The sequence below is a fragment of the Pteropus medius genome, unplaced genomic scaffold (genome assembly GCF_902729225.1).
Source record: "Pteropus medius unplaced genomic scaffold, Ma_sr-lr_union100, whole genome shotgun sequence".
Classification (NCBI taxonomy): domain Eukaryota; kingdom Metazoa; phylum Chordata; class Mammalia; order Chiroptera; family Pteropodidae; genus Pteropus; species Pteropus medius.
In genome coordinates, this window is record NW_024340700.1 from 1,884,275 (window position 1) to 1,911,860 (window position 27,586).

Below are 27,586 nucleotides of genomic sequence, written 5' to 3' on the forward strand. Positions count from 1 at the left end.
TGTTTTAACCAAGTCGTAACCAGTGACTTTGAAATAGTTCCATTAAAGATACCAAAGGTGCTAATGGTTGTTATAATGCCATAAGCACAGATGACCCCCAACTTCTAAAGAACTTTATAACTTTAAAAAACAGATCATCGTTTTTACTTTAAAACTCAAAAGTAATATATGCTTCATATAGAAACTGAGATAACATATAAATGTGTCAAAGAAAGCATCAGAACATCTCCCTTTCCTGGGAATATTAAATACATTCCCCCAGAGATAACCAATATGGATTTTGAAGTGTATATTTTAGATTTTTTTCTACATACAAACATTTCTATATCTGTCTATCACTCTGCATACGACGCCATTGGGCCATGTAAGCTGGAAACAAAATGTATTTCCCCAAGGAAGGAATGAAATACAAAATGATGACGCTCCCAGACCAGCCCTTGCCGTCTGTTCACTCATAACGCGGTTAAAATGTTGTACATTTATAATTAAAAGGAGGAAAATAATATAGCTGTAAATAGCGTATCGGGTAGATCAAGCGAGTTCAGGGTTAGAAAGATTTGTGGAGCCCGCCTGGAAAACTAGCTCCCAGGCGGGCGGTCATTTCCACAGGGTGCATTCTGGGAAAATGGGCACTGTCCTCGCCCTCCCCTCACCCCACCTCACCTCACCTCCCTCGCTGCAGGGACTGAGGGAACAGGGACGAGACCAAAGAGCAGCGGAACGGAAGGGATGGGAGGAGACGCCCGGGTTGACCGGGGGCGTCTGAAGGCGCTGAGGGGTCACAGAGAAGTGAGAAGAGACTAGGAAAGGGACTGGGTGGCAGGCGAGGACCCCGCGGACACTGGGCGACTCAGGCCCTTGGGCGCTCCCCGGAACAGTGCCGAATTCTCAGCCTTGGAATTCCCTTGACGATTGAGACTCGTGACCTGTGACTGTCTGAGAAAATTCGAAACGTATTATGTGTATGGGAATCCGACACTGTATCTGTAGGTACTACAGACAAGTGACAGTCTCGGGCCCGGGCCTGCAATTCGAGGAAGCCAATCAGCGGGTCTCTGAGCAACCGGATGGTTAAAAGCTTAATCCATTTACAGCCAAAAGACTAGTTCGGTCAGACGTGGTCATTTGTCCTCCTTCCCGCCCACTTTGCCCGTCAGCATCTGCGTACTCCCTGACTCTCATCTGCCTTCCTGCTTTCCCTGGTCAGGTCCTGGCGACTCATATCCCTTCAGACCACGAGTGCTCAGTGTCTGGACGGGTCAGGTTATAGATACCGTGACCCAGGGACAAACACGAACTTCACTCCGGGACTGGGCGTTGCAATGACAAAATTCAAAATTCCATAGCTGAAAGACTATACTTCAGCAAGTGGTGTGGGCTGGGACGATTTCTAATTGTTTGGTCATTTGTCTTCATAAGATTTCTACTACCGTGACCTTGACACCTCCATATACCCTGACCCCCTTGCTTCCACAACGCTGCTCAGGAAAGACAGCCAGTCTCTAAGTGCTCTCCTTCCAGAGATTTTGCTCAAAAACAAGGTGCCTGAGACATTTTGCTTGACGTTCTGGAGCCCAGAGAACTTTGGTCCTAAGAAGTTAGCTGAAAGCGCGGCCTTTCTAACAGAAATTTAAGTTGGCCGTCGTCCCTCTTCAGGTTAAGGATCAGAGACGTACGCGTTCGGGTATTTGTCTGGGGTCTTCTGGTGCCAGTGTGGTGTCATGGATGACCAGCGCTGACACTTCCTTCCCGTGACGGTGGTGGACGACGTGCCTCGATAACTCTGTCCATTGCCCTGGTAGCACTCCTCGACCACAGGGGTTTGTTCCGGAGGCACTGAAATCAAAATAGAAGAAATCGGTGAACAGTGACTCAAATGGAGAAATCTGTGGAGCGACACGGGACACAAGCAGAATGGTAGTCTCAGAATTCACACTGTTCCGTATCGGCAGGCGGGCGGACATGCGAAGAGAGAGGTAGGTCCCTAATGTTCTAGGACCTTAACGACCCGACTTCTAAAAATATATATTTAATTTAAAACTCAGGGAAAAACATAAGCAGGTCAGAGTGTTTATAGCTGGAAATCGAACTCGTGCTCAGGCTCTTTTTTATGGCTCTCCACTGGGCGTTTCTGCAGCTGGACAGGAGGGAGGAGGGAGACACACTCAGTGGTGCAGGCTGTGGGGGACGGGGACGGGGCTGGACACGAATCCCCAGACTCCTCGCTTGTACAAAGCCAAAGCCTTGAGCTGCTGAGGGATGGGGCAGGAGATGACCCCGCATCCAGGCGTGCAGAGAAAGATCCACTGCCTCTAAAGGAAAGGTGGAGGCAAAAAATCTCATCCGCCTCGAGGGGCAGGAAATCTCTTTGGACCCAGAAGCCTTCACCGACACGGAGCAAGAGTCTGCCACTCCTCCACTCGAGACCCACCACAGGGCCGAGTTAGGGTTTAGCTCCACGGGAGGAAGGGGCAAGAACCCTGAGAAATAGGACCTTCAAAGCCCAGGTCCACAGAGCTCGTCTGAGACTGAGCGTAGCCCAGGAAGGCAGAGGATGTCTACCTCCGCCAAAAGCTTAGTATTCTCCAAGTAGAGACGGCAGTGCAATCCTGGGGTCGGTTAAGAGCACGGGGCGGCCCTCGCTGCGGCGCAGGCATGCGGTGACTGCTAAAAGCTGAGAGTGGATGAAGAAGCCCGAGAAGACTCTCCAGACTCTACAAGGCAGCGGCCCCTAACCAGAGGGATGCGAAGCCTACGGTCCACATTAGGCGAAAGCAGCAACAACAAAATCCCAATTCAGTTCATCCGCTGACTCTACTAATGCAATTACCCACACAGCATCGTGACAAAATAAAAAAAGGTTCCCACGTCAAAGCATAACTATTTACTTCAGTCTCTGCTGACCTACTACACATAACGTCCAGCATTTGACAAAACAAAATCACAAAACACACCAAAAAAGCCACCATTGAGTGATAAAGCCGTCAACAAAGCCAGACTCAGGGACGACGCGTGGCCAGATAAACAGGGATGTGGACACGGTCAGGCCAAGATTGTCAGATGACCGTTATTGATCTGTCGAAGGATCTTGTAGCAGAGGTGAACAATACGTGTGGGTAGAAGAATTTCAGCAGACGTGAAAACTATAAAAAAGAAGAAAATGCAAATTCTAGAAATAAAAACCATATATCAGAGATGACATCAGATTTTCCTTCAATGGGCTGATCAGCAGACTAGACACAACCAAGGAGTCAGTGAACTTTAAAATAGGTTAACAGGCATTGTCCAAACTGACACAAACCGAGGGAAAAAGAGTGGAGTAAAAAACAGAACAAGATACAGGAAGTATGGGACAATAGGAAATGGTCTAACATTGGGGGACTTGGAGTCTAAAAAAAGAGAGAGAGAGAGAACAGATAAAAAGAAATATTTGAGCACCAATAGTTGAGAAGTTTACAAAAGTAATGAAACCAACAGCCCACAAATACAAGAAGCTCAGAAAACGTGAAGCAAGATAAATACCAAAAATAAATCAACATGCCTAGACACACCACAATCAAACTGCTGAAAACCAAAGACGAGAGAAAGTCTTAAACGCAGCCATAGAAAAAAGAATATTAAACACGGATGAACGGATATAAGATTTCCAATCAGAAACTATTCAAAACAGAACATAACAGAGTCACGTCTTTAAAGCAGTGAAAACTGAAAAGAAAAAAAATTGTCCACCTGGATTTCTATATCTAATAAAGTTATTTTTTAAAACTGGAGGCAATATAAAGGCGTTTTCAGACACAACAAACCTGGAAGACCTCATTAGCAGCTGACCTATACCGTAAGAAATGTTAAAGGTTTAGTGTTTTATAGAAGAAATATGATATAGGTGGAACTTGGAATCCACAAAAAGAAATAAAAAGCACCAGAAATGGTAAAAATAAGTAAATAAATACATACATAAAGAAAGATAAATATAAAAGATAAGTTTTATTTATATACTTTAAAACATCACTATTTAGGGCAAAAATAATTTCGATGTATTGTGATATTTACACCACAACAGAAATAAGCTCTTTGAGAACAAGAGCAAAATTATTTTGAGAGGTACAATGTTGTAAGTATCTTACATTATACATCTGGTATCATGATATTATTTGAAGATGCAATGTGAGAAGTTAAAGATGTATATTGTAAACATTAGAAAAAATACTCACAACATCCAAAACTGATTCAACTAATTAGCAAATCGTGGTGACAAAGACAATCAAAAATACTCAGTTAATGCCAACGAAGGCAGAAAAAGATGAAAAAAAGGACCAAAATTCAAATAGGACGAGCAGAAATAACTAATTGGATGGTAGATTTAAATCCAACCATATATAACAATTACATTCAATGCAAATGGTCCAAGCACCTCAATTAAAAGGCTGAGAAAAAAGGTATATCATACAAACAGGACTGAAAATGGAGCAGCGATGGTTGTCTTCCTATCAGCATGAGCAGACTTTGGAACGAGGAATGGTTCCAAAGATAAGGAGAGACATTACATAAGGATAAAGAGGTCGTTTCTTCAAGAAAACACAGTTCAAAGTGCGTCTGTCTGACAAAGAGCTCCAGATACACAAAGCAAACAGAAAACCAAAGAGAAATAGAGGAACACACAGCTAAAGCTGAAGACATCACCTCTCCTCTCTCAATAGCCGATAGAACAGGAAGTAGATTAGTAACGGTTCAGAGGAGCTAAATAAACCACAGTAACCATCTCAACCTAGTCGGCCTTTCCAGAGCCCAACAACAGCAGAAGCGACATTCTTTCCAAGAGCACATGACCCATTCACCAAGATGACCATATTCTGAACCATAAAACAGAGCTCCACAAACTTAAAAATAATTGAAACCATAGAGCATGGGTTCCGACCGGAACAGCATTAAGCTATACACGAAGCTGCTGCCTATGCCACCCCGCTGAAGCGGCCCGGGGGGCCGTCCGTAAGCTCGCGGTCCTCGTTCTTACCTGGGGCATCCAGTAATTGTGTGGACAATGTAGAGGACTCACAGGATGGTATCTTGCAGTATTCCCACCTCACTTCGGGGTTGGTTGTAAAGCACCACGGAGCCGTTTCTCCGTCAGGGTTACGACAGTAGTTTTCATCCAAATTTCTGAAAAAGAGCGATTGTGAATTCGGCTCTCCAAAAAGGCTCAACAAATAAATAACAAGGTGCACGCATGCTTATTAACGGGGGCATTAGACACATATCCCGCTAATTCTCTAGAATTACACAAACCGAAACACAGGCGGAGCCATAAGCAGAGCTGGATTCCGTAGGATTCCGTGGAATCATGGCACAGATGCTTCTCTGGGGTAAATGATTAAAATATATTCCTTGGCTGTGTATAGCCAAGCAAAATAGCCCTTCTGTTCTGTGTCGGACACTGTGCCGTACACTAAAACACAGTGGGTGTTTCCCATACTGTTATGGCCTCAGAAAGTAGATCCAGAATTTGAGTGTGACAGCCCCGGGGTTTCAGTAGGGTGACCACTTAGTAGGGTGCTTGTCAAAACGTAGTGCTGGGAACCACTCCTTTGAGTTTCTGATTTAGTAGATCTGGGGTGAGGCCCCCCAAATTTATATTTCTAACAAAACCCCCATGCTCCCGGATGCTGCTGCTCGGGGGAGCCACACTTTGAGGACCAGTGTTTTAAAAACAGTCAGTGCCGAGTTCCACCTGCCCTGCGTGTGACTCAGCCAGTCTCCTTTCAAGAACACTTCGCCCCTGGGGCCCGACATAGCTCACACCGAGGCAGCGCCAGTGGGATCCCGCCGTTCACTCAGCCAGCGGGGCTCGACCCCCGTGGGGGACTTACTTGCAGGGAAAGTTTTCTGGGGTTTTGTTGTGCTTGTGAGGGGTCTGCTCGCTCCAGCGCTGGCACGTGAATCCGGAGACGGTGACGGCCACATTTCCTCGGTAGTCCTCGCCCTTCCCCTTCAGACACTGATACGTGGGGCCAGAAGGTGGCGGGGGTGTGGCTTGAAGGGGGGTAACAAATTACAATGGCTATTTTTAAACTAGAGGATGTGCAGGAGGATGATATGCTTGGAGAGGGTGTGGGGGGTCTGTCTTCTTTCCTGCTCATCCTCTCTTGGAATCTGGCACGTGAAAATCGTTTACCATTTTTAAAAGAAGTTGACTTGGTAGAATCTGTGTCTGTGAGAGCATCTCGAGACCCTTGGAGTACATGCTTCTTTTTATACTCTCTTTGCTCAGTTTGTCATACATGGTAAGGACCAACCTGTGTCACCCGCACCCCCGGATCCTCACATATCCCAGTGACCCAACTTCCTTTGTGAGGCATTCACTGAGTAAATGTAACTAAATGGCATCCAAGAGCCCAGAAAGCCAGCAGAGAGGAAGGACATAGGAAGAAGGCAAAAAAAAAAGTCTCCAAGGAAAAGTCTGAGCATCTAGAAATCATGAAATTCTCAAGAAAACAAAAAAGATGGCAAAAAGAGAAACCGATGTCCAGAAAGGAGAGGTCAGTGTCCCAAAGGGTGATTGTCAGGCCGCAGACAAAGCCAGCCCTCGGGGACTGCTGAGTCCTTTTCAACTTTCAATAACTGTCCTCATCTAAACCTTTATTCTCTGGCTTCAAATTCTCATAGCAGGTGATATTACAGACTTGTTTCTTTCCAGCTGCTCTTGCTAAGCCTGCCATTTCTTCTACTCCGCTAGAATTTTCTCCTCCTACTGCTTCCTCACGACATGGGCATACTGAAAAGTGGACACCCGGAGACGCCTTTTGTTTACAAAGCAACAATCAGAAAGAAGTCTGGTGGACACTGAAATCCACGTCCAGGAAACATGGGTCTGATTTCCCTTTAGCACTAGAAAAAAGTAGGCCATCAGAGCTACTTTCGAGAGCCCACATTCAACGGCCTCTGATCAGAAAACAAATCACCATCAACGGATGCGCTGACAATCACCTACAGCAACCGACAGATTGTTTTAAAGGAGCAATCGCATCCCACGGCATTCGTAAGGCACTTCTCAGGCCCAGCACTCAGGCACAGAGGTATGTTTTTTCCTTGACTCCAAGAGCAGAACGGGTGGGGACCCCTGAGGACCGGGTGGCAGCCGTACTTACTACAGCGCGGGATGTCACAGAATTCCCAGCGTTTATTGGGATCCATGGTGAAGCACCAAGGGCGAGGCTCGCCGTCAGGGTTCCGACAGTAGTTCATGGTCAGGTCCTTGTTTGGAAATCTGAATGGGCAGAAAGGATTTTAATAGAATTGCATATTTATGTTCACGGATGATAATCATCTCAAATGAGCAAATCTTGAGCACCTGCTGCTGTGTGCTAGGCAGAGTCAAGCACCCAAGGAGGTGACTAGGTGAAGGCTGTCCTCGAGAAGATGACCATCTCATAAGAAAGATTAGCTCGGTAGTCTAAGGATTGTTTTCCTAACAGTTTACACGTGCAAATTTCACAGGACATGATTAGTAACTTTATCATTCACCCATCTGGAAAACTGTTCTATGCAAAGTCCAGTTACTCAGCTGCAAATAATAGCAATTTTTAAAACACGAGGTACTCGCTGACCAGAGGTGGTCATCTTTTACGCAGTACAGCCCAGAGCTTGCCATCCTCAGAGCTTAAAGGAATGATCCTTCTGGTCCACTGGATTCTGGTCCTGTTGCCTTTAGGGTCACAGAAACTGAAAGGGACAAGCTGCGTTCCTGGGAGCAGCTAGCTCAGTGAAAACCCCTCAGCAGGAACCAGGGCTGAGATTGTGAGCTAGCTGCGTGCCATGCCTCGTGACCAGCCCTCCGCGTGAATTTCATGTCCCTCTCTGAGACTGTAAATGCTTAGCCAGGATGGACAAGGGAACAGCAGTGGCTTAAGCAATTATTTTCTTCTATTTCCTGGAAGTGAATTTTTACCCATTTGTGGGTCTTGAGCCTTTCCTGTATTTCTTCTTTAATGAAAGATGGCAACAGCTGTGTTTTAAGTTAACTATTTGGAATGTGAGGTACAGAAATTTCGTGGAGCTGTTTTTCACAGGGAAATCTGTGGCTTAGTCTCATTTCTTAGACGTTTTTATGAGTGCCGTTCTGGTCCTACGGCAGCCATAAATTGAAGAGAAAGATCAGAAGCAGCTGCAGAGAGAGAGTTTTCCTGTAGGATCGAGTGAAACAGAGTAAGGTTTTCTAGATCAGGGGGACTTGTTCCTATCACGAATGCATGCCCCTCTTTGAGGAGTTTGTGAAAGTTAGGAATCCTGACCCCACAAAGATGCACACAAAACATTAAGGGATTCACCAAACCCCAGATCGTAGGTTAAGAAGCCTCAAATCTCACTAGTATGAAGGGGAAAAAAATTAAAAAGCAGAGGGAAATATTTAAAAAATACACAAGTGAGATGTATCCATGTCTCGGTTTTTAATGCTCACACGAACCAGCCAGGACTCCGGTTATAATGCAGATTCGGTTTCAGAGGGTCTGAGATTCTGCACTTCTGAGCGACTCTCAGGGGTGGTCACTCTCCCGTGGACCTCAGTTTGAGCAGAGGAGTGCCTACTTCCCTTGCAGTCACATGGGAAAATGCAAACTTCGAAAGCCAGGGACATCAGATACGTTCACGTCTCGAGGAATGCGAAAATGTCTAAATCACACGAAAAGCCCCATGGAGCGGCAGAGTTGTAACCATCGAATCGCTTCCCCAGGGTGACTTACTTGGAAGGAATGTAGCCGTGAGCATGCGGTGTCTGAGAGCTCCAGGCCTGGCATTCCTGTCCAGACATGGTTCTGGAAGTTTTGCCCTCATAATTCTCTCCACTGCAGTGCATGCATTCATCTGGGCAGAAGGGGCAAGAAGAAAAGAAAGAAAGAAACTAAACTGAATAAAGCAAAAAAAAAACAAAACTCGAATCCCACTAGAAATGTCTCGTTTGCCACTTGCCACTTGCTCATATGTACTTCCAATCACTTGGCAGTAAACTTGGAAATAAGCACTCAAGTTTCTAATACGAGCTACAATGTCATCTTCTCCTTCGGATGCTAAAATTAGCATATTTGGGTCAATATCCCCTCAACTATTATAGTCATGACCAAATCCAGGAATTCCATAATCAAACTGGGATGCACTGGCCCTAGGTAAGTGGGATGGGTGGGGAAGGGTGCATGTATTCTCAGAAGTCTGTAAGTTCTCTACTAGGATTCCTCTACTAGGATTTCTAAATAGTTGGTGTCTTTGTTTCAATAATGATCTTTAAGATTTTCTCTGAAATTATTCTGATCGTACAGATGACTGACAAACAAGCTGGCACCCCTCCAGGACTTTGGTGCTGGGGTTTGATTTGGGCTTCAGATGTCCCTGTGGAATAGTACTCACCCCGAGTGACAACACTTCTCTTTTTCTATGACTGAAAAGCGCAGCTGGCTGTTCTTTGCTTTCTTGCATTATTTAAAAACGGAAACTCTGATTTGGAGTTATTGAAATAACATGGTACAACAAGGTAATGTATGACTTTAATTTTTATGGAGTAATAATGGAAAAAAAGAGGCAGACCTGATACAAAAATGGTGCATTCACGTCATTTAAGGGCCAAATGATCTCATGGCACAATATGTAAATAAGAGGTCTTATGCTTGAAGTAGATAAAGCCATAGGGGAACAAAGCTGTCACATTGTGCCTCTGTGCGTACACTATCCGCACCGCTGCACGAATCCCACCATCATCCCCTCCCCGCTTGTACCAGCAAATGGAGCAGGAAATATGAAATGAAGACCATATTTTCAACAGGATGTTTTTAATTTGTAGCACTGACTCTTGAGATGTGCTATTGGTTGGTTCATTGAAATAACAGATCACCGATTTAAAAACTAGTTCATTTGCTGGGCTTCAATGAAACAACCAAGTCTATCACATTAAGTGAATGTCGTTTATTTGCGTTGTATCGATTTTGTGGTTCTCTTTCAGCTATTTAATTGCAAATCTGTTTTTGTCTTTATACCGCGTCAAGCTTTAAGCAGAGGAAGTTTGCATCTAGAGTGCACACGTAGTTAAAGTAACGTTTTAATAAAAGTAATTGGGTCAATAATGGGGGTCTGAGCAAGTGTGGATCCTTTCCAAGAGGCGCACACATCACTCGATGTTGTCAAACACGGCACTGATCGATGATTCGTAATACCCTGCAGGAAAGCGCTGCACAGCAAATTACCGTGCGGAGGGCGGGCGGGCGCGAACAGTCTCTAGAGCCGCCGCCTACCTTCACATTCGGGAATGCTGCAGTAGTCGAATCTGACGTTCGGGTCTGTGGTGTAGCACCAGGGCCCCTTCTCGTCATTGTCCGGGTTCCTGCAGTAGTTCTCCTCAAGCCCCTCCAAAGGATGCGTCTCAGGGGAGTATCTGCGGAGGACGGAAAAGAATCACTTGGACTATATTTTTTAAATCGACGTGTTATCAGCAACGCGGAATAAGATGTTCTCTGTTTCCCATCTGAAGTGTAAGGTTCCGCCGCCCAAATGCATTTTGGCTACTTGCTAAATCTGCGTTGTCCGATTTTTCAATTTCTCTGTTGATAGGCTGTTTCAATATAGTAGCTAATATTACCATTATTACTGTCTTGACAGACAAGTCTTAGAAGCAGAGCCAAAGTGTTTTCATGCGCAGTCAGTGGAAATAGAAAGGCCTCGAAAGACTGCCAAATTCTCGATTCACTCCAAACACCTGCTTTTACCAGTTGTCCCTCTCCCTGTAAAAATAACATTCGCTAGCACCGTTTTGCCCGTGTGAACTATGCGCCGGGCTTACATCGAAATCCTGCTACACATTCTCACACGTCGTCTTAAGAAAAACTTCCATAGGGAATGTGCTATTACCCCTCTTTCTACAGATGAGAAAACTAAGACGCAGCAATGTAAAACGAAACACGTCTTGCCTATGTCTGGACGAGTAACAAATAACATCTCAGGAATTTTAGTTGGATCCCTCTGGTTCCAAACATGGGTTCGCTCTGAAATGAAGTCAGATTTAATGGGGGCTTGGCTGGCGGAGTGAAGCTCATTTTCAGATCTAGAGGTGAGTTGCTGTGTAGAAATAACGAAAGCCCAAGACTTGGAGTCTAAAAAGGCAAGTTTTGTTTCTGATTTTTCTATATACCTGTTTTTGGTAAATAGAACCTCGGTGTCTCATCTCCCAGGTAGAGATGGCTTAGGTTAACTCTAAGACCCCTGAATGCCTATAATTTGGCCATTCGGTTTAATTATTTCTGCTCTTATAAGCCTTAATGTTATGGGAATGTTAGATCTGCCCATCCCATGGGGATGCGGTTGGGGGAAGGGGTAGGTAATGGCACTAAATTCTACTTGAGAAGCATTTTTACTGCGAACGTAACGCCAGGTTGGGAAGAGTACAAAAAGAATGATGCTAAAATAAATCACAGACGAGTCGTGAGAGAATCCGTTTTTCATTTGTATATTTATTTTATTTACTCTTTCGCTCCACAATGTTGAGGTCAACACGCGGTGCAAGTTCTAATTTGGTATGTTCGATTTAGGCGAATCTAGTCCTAGACATTATCATCGTTGGTCTTTTCTCAGACTCAGCCTAGAACTCACGGTTTTACTATTTTTTTTTTTTATACTAGGCATCTTTCTGTGTTCTATGTCTCCCAGAAAAGTCTATACTCAAAAGTGAATGGAAAGCAACCACTTTCCACTTTCGTGCCATCAATAACTGAGGCACTCTACATCAGCGTGGATAAGTTCCTCTCTGTGCTGGTGTATTCACGTATTCCGTTTTGATTGAGAAGGAATAGAATCATTCCGAGTATCATAGGTGAACACGGAGTTAGAAGAAAACGTCTTACCTGGGTTTGTGTGGAGAACTGTCGCTCCATTTTTGACAGGCAACCCCGTTTTTCGTCTTGGACACTGTCCCCCTGTAGTTCTTCCCGTTTCCAGTCTTGCACTCTGAAAGATACACTGAAAAAAGTCCGCACTGTAGTCAACCCCTTTGTGACAAGAAACATCACAGAGAAGCCCCTCACGGCGCTGTCACCTCGACAGAAAGGGCTTGTGCAAAAGAAGGTACCATTTTCCTGCTATCTCAGAAGATCGTCTTTTGTATTTATGCAAGAGTTGTAGCCGTTCGGTGCCTTGATACGTTTATTCAAGAGCCTTTCTGTGTATCGGCTGCTGGGGACGCATGGGGTACGTACGAGACAGAGAAAAGCCCTACCCACCTGACACTTACGTTCCCGTGGAGTCTGGGGGCCCAGTTATGGAAAGTCGTCAAGGACACAATTACAAAAGAGCTCGCCTCATGGTGGCATGTATGACAGAGAAAATAAATAGCATCACGAGAGAGAAGAGGGAATGGGGAGAAAGGCTTTTGGACAGGGTGGGTGGCAGAGGCCTAAAGAGATTCGAGCCACTTCATTTTTTGAGGATCCCAGTATTTTAAATATGAACAAGTGCCAAACAGGATTATAAAACTGTGGTCTACTTGAAATGTTTACAGTAGACGCTCTCGACCAGCCAGCACTTAACCAACTGGCAGGTTAGCTGGTGGGCTCCATCCTGTCTTTAAAATACACTGCCAGGTGCCCACCGGTGTCCCACCTGTTCCAAGGTGGGCACCTGTGGCTTGCAGGCCACTCTCCAGTGAGCCCGCCTACTTCTGTTCTCATCGGTTGAGTCCTGTGCTTACTAAGAGTTCGTTGTTTTTATCGACAAACTTTTTATACAGCTCTGTTTGACTAAAGATGATCTAAACTGACCTGGCACCATACATAGTTATTACAATATCATAAACTGAGAAATGAATGTGAAAAAAAAAAAAAAAGCTTTTTTAACCAAGTCGAATGCTCCGAAGGACTTGAAGAGTCAAATAGTTTAAACGATTGCTATCCAATCCATTTGTAAGTCGACTCTATGAATTTGGAGGGGATCATAAAAATGTAAAGGTATTTTACAGTCAGGTTAGTTAATAGACGTCTTTAGATCTCATTCCACTTCAAAGAGAAGGAAACTGACTGTGTCAGACAATTCTCTTCGAGCATAGTTCACGCAAGGAACTATGGTGGCCTGATACTTAAAGAGAAGCCTCCACTCGACATCAAAAGGTACCAATGTAAACTTGCGTTTTCAATGAAAATATAAAATATTTAAGATATAGTTGTGTCATCTTTCATGATGCCCTAATCAATTTTTTAATTAACTGATCAATTATCTGGGGAAAATATTTCTAACGCACCCCTAGCAAAGCAGTGCTGTTGAGCCAAGCGTATGTATGAAGGTGGCAAGTATATCTTACAGTGAGATACATTCTTACAGTGAGATACATTCTTACAGTACACATATGACACTTACTGAAAGTGTAAACTCAAGGCACTCTGGAGGCCCAGGGGTCGGGGAAGACTTTGGAAAGGAGGCAAGGCTTGTGTTGAGACCGGGGAGTTGAGAAGAACAGAAGAAGGTCCCAGGTGGGGAGCAGGGGTACCTGGCATGTCGGAGGAGCAGGTGCCAGTCCAGTGAAGGACAGTTTAGTGAGCAAGCAAACGGGGTGGGCTCTAATGACGCTGGGCCCTGCAGCATTTGGTCAGCATCTGGATTTTATTCTAAGGGTTGGAAGCAGGGACGTTACAGACCCACTGCTGCCGTGGTCCCGCCAGTGATGATGGCGGCTTAGACGCAGGTGATGGAAATGGCCAAGACAGAAAGAGGCAGGCAGATGCTGTAATCGACACTGACTGTTCCCAGAAAAATGCTGGCCGGTAATTTAGCAGCAGGTCGATATTTCACAGTAAAGAAACAAGCTCCTCCAAATGACTGACTTTTGACTTTTTACCTCTCTTTTGTTTGTATGTACCTTCCAGAGTTTATATAACCTTTCCATCACTTGGAAAATGGGCACCTACTCAACTATTCAAACTAAGCCTAGCGGTCGCCCCTGGGTCCCTCTGGTTAACAATTTACAAATGACATATTTAAAGGGTAGCATTTTGCAGGGAAAAGCCCACCAGGCCTTCTCTTTTAAATCGGACGGATAGTAGGTAATCCCGTATCTCTCCTCTTTTACTCACAATTTGTAAGAGCTGATAACTTTAACAGAAAAATTTGAGATTCAATCTGCACTTTAATCTCAAGAATTAAAGATAAAACGCAATAATGAAGAAAGGACAGCAGACACACAGCTAATTAAACCTAAGAAGAGGAACCGATGCGTAGAAATACCCCTGACCTAAAGAATGCTTTTAAAAATCTCATTTAGAGTTTTGTAGTGAGGCGAGGGAGAGAGAGAGTGTTGCACGTCATGGTCAAGAATACACGAAATAGGATGCTTCTTGTCATGAACGCCTGCGATACAGAATATTCGGCGAGCTAAGTTATTATAAAAGGTCTCACTATCTAGCCAGTGATGGATTTTAGGCGACAGTTTTAGAAGGATCATACGTTCACATAAATCTTCATACATACTAAAGGAACTTTTTCAGATCTAAAAAGACAAGCAGTTTCCATAAGAATCCAGGCCACCTGTTATCCAAACAATGCGACAGCTCATCTGGAATTTTCAAGGAAATTACAGAAAAAGGAACTGCGACCCTCGCCCATTTTCAAAAGGCAACATTTCAGAGTCTGAGGGAAATACAGATCTTGATTCCCCCACCCCCCAAACGAGGAGAAATTTTAAGAATAAAAATAAAAAATTTGTCTCTGCGCAAATGCTACCGAGGATTTAAACACCTCAGTTTTTTTTATGTCTCCAGGCGTCGGTCCAAAAGCTGTGGCCCCTGCAAAAGCAAGTCAAGGTCATGGGAACCGTCCAGACGCCCCCTTCCTCCATGAAAATAAAATAGAATTTGGAATACTTTGTAAATCCAATCCCTTCATTTTTTTTTTTAAATCAAGAACAGCAAAATGTAAAAGGTAAAGTAACATCTTTCAGTTGATACAGTGGGTTAGTGGCCAAATCTTGTCCCGACTCTCGATTCGACTTTATTTCTACCATGATTCTTCGTTCTGCGGTGGATAAATTACAGATATAAACAGGGGTGGGGCGTGGGGCGGGGGACGGGGGCGGGAGGAGGAAAAAGAAAACGTTGTACATACTTTTCTTTTCAAATAAAATGACGTCTCTCATCCTAAGCACTGAGGAAGATTTGCTGGTTTCAGTCATTAACAGACATCGTTGCTCTTTGCTGTGATATTGGAATGACCTGCAGGAAAGAATCAGGAAACACAGCAGAAGTTCTCCTTTATTTGAGGAAAGCGAACTTTGACTGATTAGCAGGAGACTGCAAAGGGAATTGCATCTCTCGATGGATCAGGGAGTCACTACATTCGCTCCTGTGTGGATCGCTGAGGGTGCTGCACAGCCATAGGTCGGCATGCTGGTCACCCCTCTTCTACCTTGACCCCTTCCCTTCTGGCCCTCCAAATTCCCTTTCTGCTTCAGCTGCTCTTTCTTCACTCATATCTTAATCGAGTTCCAGAATATTTGGTTTCGTGTTGGAAACAGGCAACTCTGATTGCTTCAACTCATTCCGCAAACGGCCTGTATGGCTTCTGGACTCCTGTCGTTTCCCCTTGACCTCCGCCTCTATGTTCTGCCCTCCCTTCACCTCACCCCTCCTCACCCTGCCCCCACCTGGTCCTGTGTAGAGGATCAGTCTGGCAACCAAAGCCATCCAAGCCACCTTTACAGCCCGTCTCCCCACTGAGCCTCTTTGCTGTGGCACCTGGGACCTCCTCCCCACCCCGGCCCCCACCTTCAGTGCCACCAGCCTCACCCGGTGTCACCAAGCTCTCACTCACCCTTCAAAGCCCAGCTCAGTTCCCACCTCCTTCCTGGGGCCTTCCTAGCTGTATCAACCCTTAGGAATCCTTCTTTCCCCTGAATCTGTATAGAGCACGTATTGATTATGTCACTTATTGATCCCTCACGTTGGCTGTATTTTAGAAAATTTTTACATTCTATCCAATTTCTGTGGCTACACCGTAAATCTGTACCTTGTATCTATACAAAGGTCTATCACCTATACTGCTATACATCATATGTAGCGGATAACTAAATCTACGATTCTTTGCCCCTTAGAGGCACTTTCCGTCACATGATCCTCGATAAATATTTAGTGATAAAGATGTTAAAAATTAGGGTTCAGAATAATAGCTGCTCGTGTCGTACGTAAAAATAAATAAGTTCCTTTCGGGGCATTTTTCTAAAGGGAATGCTAATAAACTTTAACGAGAAACCGTCTGGTTTCAGATAACAGGGAGCAAGTAGGGATTCGAAACTGCAACCCCATAAACCTCCCTTTTCCTCTTAAATCCTGTTTTTGTTAATAAGTTTATGAGCAAATTTCTTGATACAGAAATAATAACGTCTCGAACCGCAACATTTTCACGTTAGAGCAACAGCAGCGAAAATACCTGCAAACGAATTCCGTTTCTTCCTCGCATTTCGAGGCGCATTCGTTTATGCTGCCGGCTTCCAGCTCCTTATTCCTGACAGTAAGCAGTGACGCCCCCTGTGTGTTTACATAGCTGTCCAGGGGGTCTCCGTGACCTGCAGATGGAAGATGAAACTGAATCGACACCCTTGTTTAATGACTGGCGACTTCGCAATCTATTTGCTTTTCATCGACCAAGTAAAACTTGCTGCTTTGTTGGAAGCAGAACGGGTGGCCACAAATAAAAATGTTTAGCCAGGAAAACGGTTCCTTTAATGGATTGCAATATACTGACAGATCAACTGGATTGGTAGATGCATAGCTTACCACTGTTTAATAACTTCTATGTTGCTGCATTAATGGGCGTGGAGCCTGAAATAAGAATAAATTTGATCTGAGTGCTGCGTTATCAAAGAACACGGAGAGACCACCAGTGGCACTTGTTACTGACATTGAGGTTGATTGGGTCATCCCTAGGTATAAAAAGAAACCGGAGGCCATCACTCGATCTCCAACAGTATAAACTTCTGCTGTGTCACTTAAACTGCTGTGATAAGCATTCGCTGAATGGTTCCACCTCGAGATACAAAAATTCGGATGTGTTGAGAATAAATAGGACCCGAACGAAATCTGAACCACAATCTGAGGTCCTTTTTATGCTGGGCTCTGTACAAAGACACCACGCTGTTAATTAAAGAGAAATAACCTTTTCCATGACGATGATAGGTATCTGACATTTCAGAGGAAATTGTAAGAAAGTAGCACCTAGGACGAATACTAGTTTTCTCCTATTTTTATCTCCTATGAGATAAAAATCTGAGGCAAAGGATCTGCCTGAAGGTTGCTCTGCCCGTTGCTACTGCAGAGACTGGCCGAGGTGCCCTTAGCCACGACTCCGCTGCGCGCCTACAGAGTGTCTCCTGTTCCGGGCCCCCCGAGGCAGCTCCACTCCAAGCCTGGAGCTGTCGGCTTCCACTTCCTCGGTATGGAACGCTAGTGATTTTCACAGGGCGAGAGGCCAAAGAGGTTAATAAAATAAAGATACAAAGTTTCCTAAAGTTTGCTTAAATGGCATTAGGCAACATGGTGACCTTGACCACGTTGAGGGGAGAGGTGGAGACCCAGAGCCGGTGGAGGGGATGGAAGAGTGACCAGGAGAGGCAGCGGGGGCAGCATGAGAAGACAGGTCACATCGGAAGCCTGGCTGTGAACGGAGCATCTCCTAGAGGGCGTGGGCAGTCACACAAGTTTTCCAAAGATGAGACATTCTAGAGCGTTAAGAGTCAGATTCTCGTTCTCAGAAAGACCATCCCTGACTGCCTGGAGGCACACACAGGGCACAGGGCGAGGCACTCTGGTGGACAGTGACAAAGCCACCCTCCCTTTCTCGTCTCTGTGTCCTTCCTCTGTTTCAGATACCTACACTGCAAGGGTAGACACTGAACAGAAAGTTGGCTGGCGAGATTTAAATGTAATACCTCCAAAGCATTTGAGAAATGTATCAGAAAACTGTGGGAAAAAAGATGTTTTAGACCAGCATCCGTGTCTTTATCCTGCATTTTATCCCATGTTGAGCTCTCATTTCCAAGGAGAGTTGTACTTTGGTAAATTCTATAGATCAGGATGTGATTTAAAAAGCAAAGATGATAACTCTATAAAACATATCCTACGAAGAGTTAAACTAAACTTTTTGAAGAGTTCTTAGAGAATGGATAGGCCAGGGTATAAATGACGTCAAAACAAGAAAATTTCCATTTCTGTCACCCTTCAATTATGTTATGTTATTATGTTTCATGGCCGCTGAGACCTGCCTTAGGAGCCAAAATAATCCAAAGAAATATACCTTAAAGAGGTTTTTTTTTTTTTTCATTTGTTTGAGAAAAATTTTCCAATATTTTCTGTTATTCAACTCCGGGGATGATATGGCAATGGAGTACAATGCAGTTGATTTGCTGAGCAAGAAACATTAAACACATCTTTTTAGTAAGAAAGGTTACTTTTATATTCTAGGCCAGTGAGGATGTCTCTGACTACCAAAGCAAGAGTTCTACCAATAATGTGGATTCATTTGCTTTTTGATCACCGAGGTACGGAAGTGGGCACCAGAGCTTCTGTCTCTGGAGGACAAGGCCCAGTAGTTTGTGAAATGCAAACTGCTTATGCACCTCTTACTGAGAACAGCTGTAAAAGGGTCCGTGTCCTGTCCGCGGTGGTTTCAGAATACTGGCACATTGAAGCCCTTTCTCAGAAAGGGAGCAAATGCCTTCCTTTCACAAAGAGCTCCCCCTGCCCCCGCCCCAGCTTGGTGAGGACAGATGTTAATCCTACTGCAGAGAAGTTCCTTCTAACATTTGGGTGTGAACTGCTTGAATCAGGGGCACCGTGTTCCCGGTCCTGCCGTCCGTGGACTGGACCAGAGGCCGCAGACCAGCGTGCCACGCACAAACATCTCCCCCCAAACCCTCTTTGTTCTGTCTGTCCTCTGCTCTGCATTTCCCAGGCGACGTCTTCAAAGGGTTCCACTAAATTCAAATGTATTTGACTCTAGTTTAAAGGACGACTTGCGAATTTTTATCTGGCAATTATCAATGGAATTTCAAGTATCTAGGCACTGTTTACATGAAGAAGTACTACAGGATATATCATCCCATTTCAGTGAACTGTCCAAAATAGGTAAATCGGAGACAGAAAGCAGATTGGTGACTGCCAGGGGCTGGGGGAGTGTGGAGCTGCAGGAAGGGGGAGGGGTGACAACTAACGGGCGTAGGGTTTTGAGGAGATGTGATGATAAGCTTCTAGAATGGACTGTGGCGATGGCTGCACTACTCTGAATATGGTGAAACCATTGGATTGCATACTTCACGTGGGCGAATTAGTGTAGCAGGTGTATTATATCGCGATAAAGCTGTCAGGAAGGAAAAGGAGCTACAAGGACACGCTCAGAACATTTTATAGAAGGATCAAACAGAGTTGGGAAAGAGAGATCACCACATTTCTTCCTGGAAAGCCCAGGGTTAAATCCTGGTTTCTTTACTTCCGGGATTTGAGAGTTTGGTCAATAGGCAAACAACATGATTTTCCTAAATATGGATTGCTCATCTATAAAACGGGGATGAACATACCACCCCACCTATCACACCAGTTAAATAAGCCAGTATTAGCAAATGACACACACATACGTATGTACGCATGTATGTATGCACATATGTATGTATGAAAATGTGCCTGGTCTAACCCAAGCACTAATGAATGTTTGTTGAATTTCTACATGCGTGCATCATTTGGCAAATCAAAGTCTGTGATTTCTCCAGGCATGGAAGCAAACGCTTATGTATGGAAAGCTTCACTTAAACCATAGCAAACAGGAAACTAGTAAAATACAGCTACAGACTGGTCAAAGAATACAGTTAAAGAGATATTTCATTGTTTACACTTGAAAGTGAAGAGTAAATGACATCTTAAAAAAAATGATCTACATGAAACTGAGAACTGGGCAAAGAAACTAACAAGTTTTAGGGGTTTTTTTTTTTTTTTTTTTAGCTCTCCGGGCTATTTTTTAGAAAGTAAAATAACCATCTTTTGAGCTCAGTTCAGATTTTAAAAAATCGTTCATTTTTTTCTCTGCCCATTTGTATTCACAGTATTCACAGGGAAATTAAACTCATTTCTTGAAGAATTCCTCAATCTCATATTTAGATCCCGAACTGAGAATCTCACGAATCAAAAGCTAAATTAAACTAGTTGCCCCCAAACCATTAGGTATTTAATACATTGCTAGGAAAAAAATATTGATGAACGCTTTAAAAATCTTTAAGCCTTACCTGATTTCAGAAATAAAAGAAGGAGAAAAACCACTTTCTCATGTACCATTCTGGGGCCAGCCAGCACTGTCCAGATAGCGGTGTGTCCCAATCTGAGATGTTACTGGCTTACATGACAGGAAATGCATCCAGCGACAAGCTAATTACATACAGTTAATGATTGTCTCAGAGGCCCGTTGCCTCTGTGCTCTGAGGGTTCAAACATTACCTTGACGGAGGCTCTTACAAAATGTTTCAGAGCAGGCTGCAACAGGTGATGGGAAATTGTGAAAGCTGTCCCTGGACTCGGACGGCCCCGCCCGGCCTTCTCGCCCTAATTCATCTCCTTGCTCCCAGGCTGTCGCCTTTTCCGCTTTGTCTTGTTCCCTTCCCTCTCTTTTTTGGGGGAAAAAAAATCACAGTAATAGTCAACATTTGCTAAGAACTTTAGGCCAGACACTGCCTAGGGGTGCATACGGCAGTTTCGTTCAATGTTCAAAACAAGCGATATTATTGTCATCTCCACGTTAGGTGAGGGGACTCGGGCTAAGAGAGTTGAACTGTCCCAAGGTTACCGAGCTAACACGGGTGAAGCTAACAGACACAAACTGTTTAGGTCTTAGGGTGATCTAGACTATGGTGACTATCCCCATATCCTGCCAGTGTAGAAATTACTACGGAAGTTAAAATATTTTATTATTATCAAAAGTTCTTTATGCCCAGTGGACTCACATGTTTTCCATGATGATAAATTAGGTTACAAAATATTGATCTTTTCCCCCAAATGAATTCACAATGCATTTCATTATATTCTCATTCTCATGAAATAAAGCAAGAGTGGAAAAATTAGGTTTAAAGAGTCCGTCTTGATTTTAATCGTTGATTCTGTACTCGGATATACCCCTGGCTTATGGCTAGAATGAGCAGGTGGTAGTACACGCTTTAAAACTCTTGTTTCAGTGTTAAAAAGCGTCTAGGAATAGTTAAATTGGCTCTATTTTAAATGTGAAATAAGGGCAAGCAACTCCTCTCTCCGGGCTACAGATTGCTTTCTGCAAACTGACGAGGGAGGGGAGGAGGTAAAGGCGGACACCCGCCCGCCTGAGCGAAATGCCCTGTGCGGGATTCTCAAGAACAAAGCGGGTCGGAGAGCCAGGAGGTGACACTGTTGCGAGTGGCAGAGATGCCCTGACCGCATTTCCGGATTTTCTACTTTATCCAGCTTTCCGCTCTCCCCAAACTCTGCCCCCCCCAGCATCCTTTGCTTCTCTCCCAGTAGCCCAGGTCACTGGAACGTTCACAAGGCAGAAGCGAGTTGAGAAATCAGCATCGGACGGATTGTTTTTTTCTTAAAATGTCTGAAATATCTTTTAGGGGGGATTATGCTATATGTTTGAGAAAGTACTTTGAGGAAAAAACGGAGTCTACTAATACATAATGTGCCCGTTATGCATTTATTTCCATTTAAAATGTTTTAGTGCTGCCTCATGGAGAAGGTGCCTCGGGAGCGGTGTTGTCGGAAATTCTATTTCGATAAATTTCCTTTTCTCGTTTTTTTCTTTCTTTCTTTCTTTTTATTTTAGGCGGTGGTGGCATGCCTTTTGCTCCCTTTCCTCCTGGAAGCTTCTTATGGTAGAATACATGTGATTGTGCAAACGCTATTTTTGTAAATAAGGTGACCCTCCTATGGCCTCCTGACGATACATTCTTCGTCGTCTTTATGATATATTGGCATCATGAGAGCTCGGATAACCATGAGGTGGAGTTTGGCTATTGTGCCACCCCATTCAGTCATGTGTAAGGAGGACCGCAAAGAAGACTGTTATTGCTCTTGCATTGGTGGGGTGGGTGCATGGAGACAGCCCTGCCTGCGTTAGCTTCATAGGCACAAAGCAATGGACTATTCTGGATCGTGCGTGGGGATCCCACACAGGCACTCTCAGAGGGATGTTGGGTAGTGGTTTTGTCCAAGCTTGTAAAGACAGTTAATTCAAAATATGTTATTTTCTACTTGAAAGAACGGCAGAAACTGAGAAAAGAGATAAAGAGAGATCATCTCTGTATACTATTAACAGGTAGAACACATTCTGAAATATGTGTTCTTGTTGAGGTCAAATCATTAGGTATTTGATTTGTACAGAATTGTACAAAATTGTACAAATTCTGGTACGGAATTGTGTTATATTCTTTTAGGATTGTACAAAATGTACGAATGGCAGCCTCTGCCCTCCCCCAGCCTTGTACCTGAGACTTGCGGAGGCTGCTGCAGTGCTTGTGGCCAGGAATAAGGACATAAAAATAAGATGGAAAATGAACCTAATTTCCTTCACTCTGCCCAGCATGGGGCCGGCAACCAAGGTCCACTCGGACTCTCTAAGGAAAGGAAGAACCGGCTAGTCCCTCCCCTCCAGGCATTAAAATGGAGAGTTCCTTGCAAGTACCTTACAAAGAAAGCCATGAACACAAGGAACAGTCAAGGGCACCAGGAGAGCCTTTCCGTCTCTCTTGCACCTACTGTGCCTGAAGCGGAAGCTGTGGCCGAGTCACAACTCCCCAGGTGACATGCTTTCACCTTGGGTGGGCTTGTGGCGCTAGCCGGACCCGTGCACCTGCCACCATTACCGGTCATTCCCTACCTTCCCCAGCACTCCCTAGAGCCCCTCCCAGCCACAGGCCCTGCCATCCGGGACCTGTCATTCTAGGGCAGTGCATTCTGTACCCTGAACATCTCAGAGTCTCTCCAACAAGACTCTCCAAAACGAAAACAGAAAAAAAAAAAAAAAAATCTATTAAGGGCTCAAACAAAGAGTGCTTTCATTGTCCCAAGGGTTCTTAGCAAGTTTATCTTCGCCCTTGATGCCAGTTTGCCGATTGCTTTTACTGTGTTCGGTTTTGGGGGCTTATCGCCTAGGGCACGTGTTCTCATGACTCTGAGGGTGGCTTTCATTCCTTCCCTCGACCTTTTCCTCCTGTTTGCTCGCCTTTGTTCCACAGTCTCTGGGACCACGGAATGAAATACTTATCAGCCCTCAGCCCTTGCAAAGAGATAGCAGTTAGCTCAGTTAGCACAGGGGTTAAAATGTAACCCGCCCCGAGCACTTCCTAAGACTCGACCGACTAGTTTAGCGTTCGGCAAGGTAGTATTTTCTTCACTGAACTGTGCTTGCGGAACTGGAGTTATCTATTCGTTTTTGAAAAACGATCGGTCTTCGTTGGACATCTCCTCCTCGGACTTGTTTTTTAAAATTATTTTTATTATTTTATTTTTTGATTACAGTTGACATTCAATAGTATATTAGTTTCAGGCATACAGCACAGTGGTTAGACATTTCTATAATTTATGAAGTGATCCCCCCAGTTAGTCTAGTACCCACCTGACACCATATATAGTTACGAGACTTCTTATATACGTGAGGTAACCATTAGCAGTTAAGTCCTGTTCCTCTGTAACTTACCAGCTCACACTGAGCCAGCTCTGGGACCCCCAGAGATCCAGGTGAGGATCCTTTTGCTCTGAGATCCTTTCACTGTGGATAAAACAAAGAGAGAAACCGTATTGGCCTTCCCACCTCTAAACTTTCTTATTCTCTAAGCTAGTGAAGACGAAAGTCTTTACCACAGTATTTGGGAGAGACGAGACATGTAGAAAACATTAAAACCTTTTAAGAAAAAATAACGAGGGCATGTAAAAACTGGAGAAATCTCAGCAAGCTCTGTGGACCAGCTATCACATTATACAAACAGGGCGACTTCCTGGTGTTGATAACGAACTTCAGTGTTTTAAGATGCGCCCTCTGGGGGAGGCTGGTGGCTGGCTGATGGGGACCTCGCCAGTGATGGGGACCTCTCAGTGCTCTTTTTGTAACTTCTTGTGCGTTTATAATTATTTCAAAATAAAAAGTAAAAATAGATATAGCTATGTTTTTATATATGTATATATTTGGATATATGTGTTTATATTTGAATATATGTATCTGGATATACATTTGGAGATATATATTTGGATATGTTTATATATATTTGGATATATATTTGCAAATATATATATTTATTATATATTATATATATATTTATATTATATAAAAATATATATAAAAATATATATATATATTTGCAAATATATATATATTGCAAATATATATATTTGGCCACATAGGCATATATTTGGATATGTGTATATACATTTGAACACATTTTGTATGTAGTTGGATACACGCGTGTATATTTGGATATGTGTGCACACACTTGGATGTGTGTGTATATATTCGAGAGGACCCAGACGATGTAATGCTTCCATAATATTAACGATAACTGCCACAGTACAGAGCGTTGTCCAGGGAGAGTCTGAAGTTACCGAATTTCTAGATCAGGAGCGAAAGCGGCCTTTGCCGGCTCCCGCGAGCGGGAGAGGCCCCCGCCCCCGCCCGCAGCCCGCCAGTTATCCAGCCTGATTGAGGCCACCTGCAGCAGCCGCCGCCGCCACCTGGAATCCGAGGCTGGAGGAGGCCTGGCCTGCGTGGCCTCCGGGGGCTCAGGGGACACCCACCGTCTGTGCACACAGGTAAAACACCTGCCAAGCAGAGACCCCGCATCGCGGCCGCACCCCAAGTACCAGCTCCGCCCTGCTCTCCCGCCAGCTGCAGTCCAGCCCCGGCGCGCGAGGCGAAGCAGGAGGCTGGGCAGGCGCCAGGGGTTCCCACGAGGGCGAGCACCTTGGGGCGCCCGACCTGCAGACGGCGACTCCTCAGGGGACACCGGGCCCCGTCCCGCCCCCTGTCCCACCCCCTCGGCCCGCCCCCGGCAGGTCCCGCCGTCCGCGGGGCTGCGGGGCCAGCGGCCAGGGCGCCCGCCCGCCCACCGGGCTCCGGTGGCGGTGGCGCAGGCAGAGGGACACCTCGCTCTGTTGCGAGGAGCGAGGACACTTCCCGGAGGAGCTGACATCCGACCTGAGACCTGGGAGGCCAGCAGGAAGGATGAGAAACCGGGGGAGCCGGTTCTCGGCAGAAGGAACGATTGGATGTTCCAAGTCCCCGAGGGGAAAGGCCCGAGTTTAAGTCATTTAGGCTGCAATGAGAAATGGCGGAGAAGGGACGGAGGTCCGATTGCGTCGGCCTCTTGCCGGTATCAGGGGCTTCCTTAAGCAAAGAGCGGCGGGACCCCTGAAGGGGTTTCCCCCTCCTGCCCGCGCTGTAGTCAGGGACTCGAGGTGAGAGGGGCTGAAAGGAGGCGGTGGAGAGAGAGAGAAGGGACCGGATGAGGGAGATGGTGAGACAGCAGGGTCGGCAGGGTTTTGTGACCTGTCGCGTTCCGGGAATAAAATCAAGGCTGGTGCCCGCGTTTCCTCTCGGATGTGTAGCGGATGATGGCTTCTTGACTGAGAAGAACACGGGAGGGCATGAGTTTGGATCCATGTTATGTTTGGGAACCTGTGAAAGTCCAAGTGGAAGTTTCTAGAAAGCAATTGAACATTTGGGTCTAGATCAGGCTTTTGACAGACTAGAGCCCATGGAGCAGCCTGCTATGGCTGCATTTGCAACATACTGGCTGAGTTAGGGATGTGACAAAGGCTAACAAGCCTGGGAAGTATTTACTATCCTGCTTTTTGCAGGAAAAGTTTGCAGATTGCTGGTGTAGGGCCCAGGACAGAGGTGTAGGCTAGAGATATAGCATCACAGGAGTTGTCAGCAGGTGCTTGGTACAGAAATGGTCCAGGAGGAGCTCTGGGCTCTAGAACCTGGCGGCCCCTCTGGCCTCTCAGGAGGATGAGCTGTGACTTGGTGTGATCATGTTTTCACGGGGGCCCTATCCCGGTGGGCAGGCCAATGATTTGGCTGCCAGCGCTTCGTCCCTGCTCAAACATTGCCGGTGGCTGGTGGTTAGAGGCATGCGGGCTTCGCCTCACTGCGTGTGGTGTGCCTGAGCTGCTCTGGCCTACTTTGGGTGGGGAGAGAGGAGGAATCCAAGGAGAGAGTGACAGCGACCTTGGTTTTGTACGGCTGGCTGGAGTGACAGTGAGGAGTGACAATGATTTAGTTTGCTAATGACCGTTTTAAAAATTATATTTGGCTCTCTCATCAAGAATTCATTTTACCTACCTGGCCCTTGAAAGCATCTGAGTTCGTAAGCCCTGGTTAGAACAGGAGAAGCAGGTGAGCATTGGGGGAGGGGAGAAGAGAGTGGAAATTAGATTGGGGCCAGATGATGGGTGGGGTGGTGATTGTGTGCTACATGTTGTGGCTTTTAACTTAAAAGCATGATGTGCCACTAAAAGCAGGGTGTACCACAAACTCGGGGAGCTCCAGGCTCCTTGGAAAAGAAAAGTTGCCATTTGTGGAGGAAAAGTGGTCCTTCTTTTTCTAGGTTCATGTGACCTTCATAAAAGAATAGATTCTCTGGTTCTTAGTTTTACAGCACAGTAACAGAAAGTAGTTATTTGGACGTAAAAAGTAAAAGCCTTCGGAATCATTCCAGTCTAGTTTCCCGAGTCCCCTAAGTGTGGCAAAGGGAAAGAAAAATCCACTAACTTGATATTCCAGTTCAATAAGTTGGATGGATAATGCTGTGAACGGATATATAGAGAAAGGATGGCTGACCGACATCTTACTGCAAGCCTCCTGCTGGGCTTCTGCAACCCAGCTCCTTCTAGAATCCTCCGGTCGCCCAGGGAGTGATGGATCATTACAAGCATCGTTCGGTTTTATTTGACGTACTTTATAAAACCAAGTTCCCATATATAATAACTATAGGAGCTGAAGGCCGACTGCATTTGGTTGCTCTGAGACGCCTCTCCGCCCGCGCGGGCCACAGTCAGTAGTCCTCTGGGCCCTTCTTTAGAAGTCGCTGCAGGTGGCCGCAGAACCACCGTGAGGAAAAGCGCCGTGGCCATCGCTGACCTGCGGCGGGCAGGCTCTCAGACTGCAGACACTGGCACGTCACTAAGAACTAACTTCCTGATGCACAGATAAGTGGCAAAGTGAATTAAGACAAAGACAGTATTACCTCTGGGGACAACTAAGCTTGGGTGGCTAGTCCGAACACCCCTTTTAAAAAATTTTATTTCATTACCAGCTACCATTTATTTCAGGCTTGTCTGCTCTGTGCCAGGCACAAATACCACGACAAATTAAGAACTGCAAATCCCACATCATGCTATAATCACCAGATTTTTCTCTGGACCTGGGTCTCGAGAGACTGCTCTTAACCACCGCATTGCAGTTTGCTGCTGGGAAAAAGAGACAGTGCGAACAACAGCCAACAACAGCAGCCACAACAACAACAACAACAATAACGACAACGGGAACTACCCTCAACTGAGTTGTGGCTCCGTCC

The 27,586-nt window shown here is 45.2% G+C and overlaps 1 protein-coding gene across 1 annotated transcript in view; it reads right to left on the minus strand.

The window, feature by feature from the left end:
• Positions 1-20,462, minus strand: part of PLG (plasminogen) — a 36,142-nt gene extending 15,680 nt beyond the window's left edge. The window contains exons 1-10 of the mRNA XM_039882263.1: positions 20,279-20,462; positions 16,438-16,573; positions 15,118-15,224; positions 11,874-11,988; positions 10,272-10,411; positions 8,736-8,856; positions 7,143-7,261; positions 5,865-6,027; positions 5,012-5,157; positions 1,667-1,836 (exon numbers count right to left, since the gene is read on the minus strand). Coding sequence (XP_039738197.1) covers positions 1,667-1,836; positions 5,012-5,157; positions 5,865-6,027; positions 7,143-7,261; positions 8,736-8,856; positions 10,272-10,411; positions 11,874-11,988; positions 15,118-15,224; positions 16,438-16,573; positions 20,279-20,327 — 1,266 coding nt within the window. The 5' untranslated portion in view covers positions 20,328-20,462. The remainder of the gene's footprint in view (positions 1-1,666; positions 1,837-5,011; positions 5,158-5,864; positions 6,028-7,142; positions 7,262-8,735; positions 8,857-10,271; positions 10,412-11,873; positions 11,989-15,117; positions 15,225-16,437; positions 16,574-20,278) is intronic.
• Positions 20,463-27,586: the final 7,124 nt, after the last annotated feature.